The sequence below is a fragment of the Anopheles cruzii genome, unplaced genomic scaffold (assembly GCF_943734635.1).
Source record: "Anopheles cruzii unplaced genomic scaffold, idAnoCruzAS_RS32_06 scaffold01230_ctg1, whole genome shotgun sequence".
In the NCBI taxonomy this organism is placed as follows: Eukaryota; Metazoa; Arthropoda; class Insecta; order Diptera; family Culicidae; genus Anopheles; species Anopheles cruzii.
Window position 1 is genome coordinate 1 of NW_026454815.1, and position 6,069 is coordinate 6,069.

A 6,069-nucleotide genomic window follows, 5' to 3' on the forward strand; every position below is an offset into this window, starting at 1 on the left:
AATTTGGAAACTTCACCCTCTTCATCACATTCTCATTTGAGTCGCGAACGGAGGCCATTTGCTCTGGCGCCGTAGTCCGCCGTAGAGACATTCCGGGACAGGCCGCGTAGGCCGGGTTCGTGTTGCGGTAGAGCTGGAAGTTAGATTAGCTCCCGGCGGTCCTTACTCTCTGCCGGTCGGGTCGAGTCGGGCGCTGCTTGACTGCCGTCACAAAAAGACGGCGCCCGTCGGTTGGACGGTTGCGCGAAAGGTAGCAAAATGTGACTTCTGCTTCCTCCCGCAGGAGAAGCAGATTCACTTTGAAGTCGATGCGATGCAATTTCCTTCACCGACGCAGCACAGCATGCGAATTGCAATTGGGATTGAAATATTTGACCGTGTGGCGTGTGATGTCTCGCTCCACTCTGGAAGGTGTTCCGAGGGTTGAAGTGAACCGTTCCCATCATTGACTCGTGGCGGTGGCCCGATCCTGTCCCTGATTTCTCCAAGGCACACACACAAACTACGCCCCCGGGGGGGTGGCGGGCAGCTGCGAGGATGATTGAGTTTTGGATGATCGAAAATATCGGTACTGCCATTCCGCCTGAACTCTGGCGCCGCCCCAGGGTGATTTGATTGGAGTTGGCATTTATTGCGCCCAACTCACCGTGGCACAGTTTTCGGTTTCCTTGTGGGTATTTAGGCCCCTAGAACTCCTCTTCCTTTTGCTATCCTCCACCGGTGGGACTTATCTATTGCGCTCTCGAAGATCGAACATTCTCATTATGCTAAAAGATGTAGGGAAGCATGCGGAGATACTACTTACTATCTGTCAGCATAAAAACGGCACAGGAAGCATCAAGTGCAGTGCTTTTTTCGGAAACTTATAGCGTAACAATCGATAGCCCATGTTTATGGTTTATATTATTTCTTTGCTGTTTTTGTTGAAGACTCTGGGGTTCATTTGGTTGTAATGAATTCAACCCAGTTACTTTTCATGCTGTTTGCGATTGAATATTAACAGTTTTGTTTTACTTTACTTTTGCAGCAATACTTTTTTTAAAATGACACATAAGTTAAAGAATTTAAAATCGATATTTGTGGGTGTTTTCTTCGTAAAAGTGCTGAGATCCTTTTGTATTAATGATTAATGATTAGCTGTTCCCGGCGCGCGTTGCTACGCCCCACTTCAACCTCATTTCTCGATTATCCAGCGTTTCAAAAGTCTTCCGGGTGACGTATCCGATCAGCTTCCTTTCTCATTTCCCGTTACTCATACTTTTCGGACGATCGGGTTTTCCGGTGATGAATCCGATCGGCTTTTCTTCCCGCTTCCCGTTCGATACATGTCAAAACTAGCACCTCCTGAGTATGGCTCAAATTGCTTGAAAAGTATCCGAGCTTTGCTGACATTAACCCAGATTTTGTTTAGGAGCCCCCCTTTGTAAAGTGTTAACGGTACAGACAGACAAACAATCATTTTTATAAATATAGAGAGAAGGAGAATATTTATATTTGTAGAAGAAGATAGTGATGAAAGTAGTCGCTGCTCGGGTTAAGATTTCCCGACTAAGCAAAGCGTACGTTGTGGCCCGAAGCAGATGCTATTCTGATTTGACGTTTGGCGCTTAAGGTCTTCTACTTTTTGGCCACGTTTAATCGTGCATTTTCAAACTGAAGGATAATTATTTCGAGTCTTCGAGACGTACGTTGACCTTTTGGAAGTTTTCCTGCCTGTAGTAGGGAATGAATAACGCACAGCTGATCTTGTTATTTGTTATTTGTTATTTATTAGAATCATCCTACGGGCCAGCAGGCTTAATAGGAGAATATATAAGACAAGGTACAAGTTTCGCTTAAAACTATACATACTTGGACGTCACAGATTGTAGGGTCACAAATCAGACGCAAACGCAACCGAACGAATATGCTGACGAAACACGCTTACAGATTGGTCAAAGTCGTAACAATGGTACACCTGATTGAACCTGGTTGACATGAAGTTTAAAGGGCTAAACTGCCCGAATCTGGTCGCCTGCGTTGGCACAGTTAGAAACGAGTAATTCCTTAGAACTCTCGACGGCGCAGAAATGTTGAGTAATGAGAGAAGCACCGGAGAGTCAATGTTGTGACTGATGAGGCTAGCCACGAAACAACATTGCGCGATGGCCCGCCTATCATCGAGCCTCTCAAGGCCAAGGAGAAGGCAACGCGTACGATATGGTGGGAGTTGCCCTGACGCGCACCAATTAACTTTCCTTAAGGCAAATCTGGTAAACTTTTTCTGAATACGCTCGATTCGCTCACTCCAGCAGGCAGAGAACGGACACCAGACAACACTTGAATATTCGACAGTAGACCTAACTATACTGCAGTACAGTGCCTTAATACATAGGATATCGTGGAAACCGTTAGCGATTTTGAATAGCAGTCCTAGCTGCCTATTGGCCTGCGCAATGACGTGCTCGTAGTGTTCTATGAAGCTAAGTTTGTCGTCGAGTAGGATTCCCAGATCCCGAACACAGCTAGTGCGCTCAATTAATGCCCCGCGGATGGTGTATGGGTGCAGTAGAGGTTGGCGGGAGCGACTGAAGCTGATCGCATTGCACTTGGCGATGTTCAACTCCAGATGATTTAGTGCGCACCAGCTGGTGAACGAATCGAGATCAGCCTGGAGATCAGTGCAATCAGCGGGGTTTCTGATAATGGCGTAGAGTTTCACGTCGTCAGCGTACATAATAAATCTAGACTCGTGCAGCACGTATTGTAGGTCGATGACAAACACAATGAATAGAAGAGGTCCAAGGTTACTCCCTTGCGGTACGCCGGAAGTGCCAGGAAAACATTTAGAAAAGCAGGATGATACCTTGACTTTGTACGTACGACCGGTTAGGAAGGAGCGTATCCACTGACTTAGAGCCGGGGAAAGTCCCAGTTTTGTTAGCTTCGCGATTAGGATGTCATGTGAGACACGATCAAAGGCCGCTTTCAAATCAGTATATACCGCGTCAATTTGCAGTCCCACGTCCATTGCGGTCTTGCATTTCGTCACAAATTCGGTGAGAGCGGATGTGGTGGATCTCTTGGGAAGAAACCCATGTTGGTTAGGACTTAAGACCGATCGCAGCCTCAGAAGCATTTCCTCATGCACTAGCATTTCAAATATTTTGGAGCAGGCGCAGAGTGACGTAATACCGCGATAGTTTGCCGCGTTCTGTTTGTTGCCCTTCTTAAAAATTGGTACCATGTGGGCTATTTTCCATGCAGCCGGGAAGGCATGAGATCGTATAGAAGTATATCGAAGAAGTATAAGTAGATCGTATATATCTTGAGCGAATAGACAATAGAGTTCATTTTGGTCGGATCATCATTCTTGAAAAGCTCAGTCCTTCATAGGAATTGCTGAAGAAGAACCAGCTCATCGATTTAGCACTTACTATATTCTTGTATCGCCCGTTCAAATTTGAGGTCAAGCAGTTGTAGTACCACCAGGCACCCTCACGTATCTCAGCACAATTTTCGGAACTATGTCGGTCATTATCACGATCATACGTCGTGAATTTCATATTCTTGTGAAATGAAAGAGAATCGCCTGCAGTCCCTTGGTACGCTCCAAGTGTTTTCAGATTGTATTGTTCGGATTCACTGCCGATCTCGAATGCTGCGTAGAGTGCAAATTTATAATTCCTCTTAAAGTCTCTCAGCTCAACCATCAGTTCATGGGGTCGCCCCGTTGTCAGCTGATGTAGTCGTTCCAGTCCAATCCAGAACTCCTTTTCAATGTCACCAAAACCATTCCGATACTCGGTCCAGTTGCGATAGAAGTTTAGCGATCCATCGAATCGGTGCTGTATCACCAACCAGATGCCTTTACCCATCATATCCCGCTCACAGTACGCCATAAAACGGTTGCTTTCATCGTTCGTCTGGATAATATATACCCCAGACTGTGCATTCCGAATGTCACTGCACGAGCGATAGGGCGTAAGTATTTGCGTCAAGATCTGCCATGATCGTTCCTGTAGGAGAGTAAAGTTGCGTCCAACATCATCCTCCAATCGACGCATTGAATCGAAATTGTTCTGCACGCCCCTTTTAATCTCGACCAGGTTCTTATCGCTGTTATTTTGGCTTTGCGCAGCTTCTTCCCGGTGCTTTGCCCATTCGCTCTGTAGTCCCAGAAAACTTTGCTGCATGTTGTCTAGTCCCACGATCATATGCGCCTTGGTGTCAGCATGGCTTTGCGCAGTCTCTTCCCGCTGCTTCGCCAATTCGGTCTGTAGTTCCAGAACACTGTGCTGCATGTAGTCTAGCTTTGCCATGAGCATCTCGAAAGCATATCCAGAAAAGCTAGCAGAACATGGTGCAGCAGAATCAGTTTCGTCGAAAATCGCGTCACCCGATCTAGCACTGCTGACGATGCACAAAAACACTATCCATGCTAGAGGCCCCATGCTTCCGAAACACACTTCACGACACTACGACACTCTGCTGAATTATCGTTTCCAAAATACACAAATGAGCTCAAGGGTCCAAAATTCGCTTTATATAGGAGTAAAGACGTGAGAATCTTCTTCGTCTTCGTCATTCGTCTTCGTCTACTGAACCGCAAAAGTAAGCGTTAACATGGTGTTGGTTAAAATTGCGATAACGTAGCTGCGAGCAACTTGATTTAACATTAAATTCTATGGTTTATAAATAAATTGGTGATAAGAGAATCTTCATTACATAGCTAAATAATGATGTGACACTGTAATGTGTTTGTCAAACAGCGAACTTTGCACACTTTGGGTGATGCACACTTTTTCAATGGGTGGAACAAGTTTGCTGATCACTTAGACTTGGACTGTGTTCTTCTTTCAGTTTTAACAATGCGTAATGAACAAAAAGTGCGCACTCTTAACACGTTATTCAGTCACATTAAGGCGTTTCATCACCGACCATTAATATCGTATCCTGTCAAAAGCAAATCATACGAGGGCAGCAACATAAAGTCACAAGTAGGACAAAGTGATTGCCATTTGCTTTGTACAGGGTGGTTAAATAAGCACACACTTTTTCATTTGATCATAAAACAAAAACGGATTATATTTCTCGACGCTTGAACTTTTATTTGAACGGTTGATTCTAATTTTTTAAATGTAAAACAATGTCGGTCAAATGATCACCACGATTGGCTTGGCAGTAGCCTATTCGGTCGATCTATTTTTGAGTACATTTCGATTGTATCTGGTCCTATTTCGACAATAGCAACATGCATTTGGGTCTTGAGCTTGGCAATAGTTGCTGGTTTGTTTGCATAACATAAATATCGATTGTGGCTGTCGCTGTATGGCACGTAACACCGTCCTGTTGAACCCAAATGGCGCCCAAGTTCTCAACTGCAGTTTCACCGAAGAACCAATCAGCCAAAAATCACACAAAACAGTCACTCATTGTGGGTGCATTGGCTTCTCTTGCACGATATGTGGCTTTTCCGAACCACAATACTGCTTATTAACATAGCCACCGAAGTGGAAAAGAGCTTCAATGAAATGTGCTTTTGACGAATGAGTTGACGACCTACCACTTTGGAAATAAATTTTTCATATTTCCAAATTTTCTGCAATCAAAATTGTATTTTAGACATAAAAGACATAAACATGAAAGACCTTTCAAATAAAAGTTCAAGCATCGAATAATATTAAGCCGTTTTTGTAACCAAATGAAAAAGAGAACGCTTGCTGAATCACCATGTACATGCTATATGCTACATTTGCTGAGTGTTCGGGAATTCAATTCAAAATACCAGGTTGCACAGCTACGTTACGAGCCTAAAAAAAAGGACCATGTTACACTAACTGGCGACGAAAAATACAACATTTATAGTGACATAAAAATAAATAATCGATTACTGACGATTGCACCAACTAGCAAACAGTTGACTAAACAAATAAGTTTGTGGTAAAAGTTAGCCACAAAGGTTGTTGATTTAAAACAGGAAGCATAAGCCATAATTACTTTTACATAAAACTACGTAACACGCATTCATAAAATATTTTAATCACAAATTTGTATTTTAATCATCGCTGCCGGCGCAACAGAAGCTTA

At 43.8% G+C, this 6,069-nt stretch overlaps 1 protein-coding gene across 1 annotated transcript; it reads right to left on the reverse strand.

Moving 5' to 3' along the window:
* Positions 1 to 3,329: 3,329 nt before the first annotated feature.
* LOC128276451 (fibrinogen-like protein A) lies at positions 3,330 to 4,307 on the reverse strand. Its single transcript, XM_053014913.1, has one exon. The coding sequence runs from the start codon at positions 4,305 to 4,307 to the stop codon at positions 3,330 to 3,332; it is 978 nt and encodes a 325-aa protein (XP_052870873.1).
* Between the last annotated feature and the right edge of the window lie 1,762 nt (positions 4,308 to 6,069).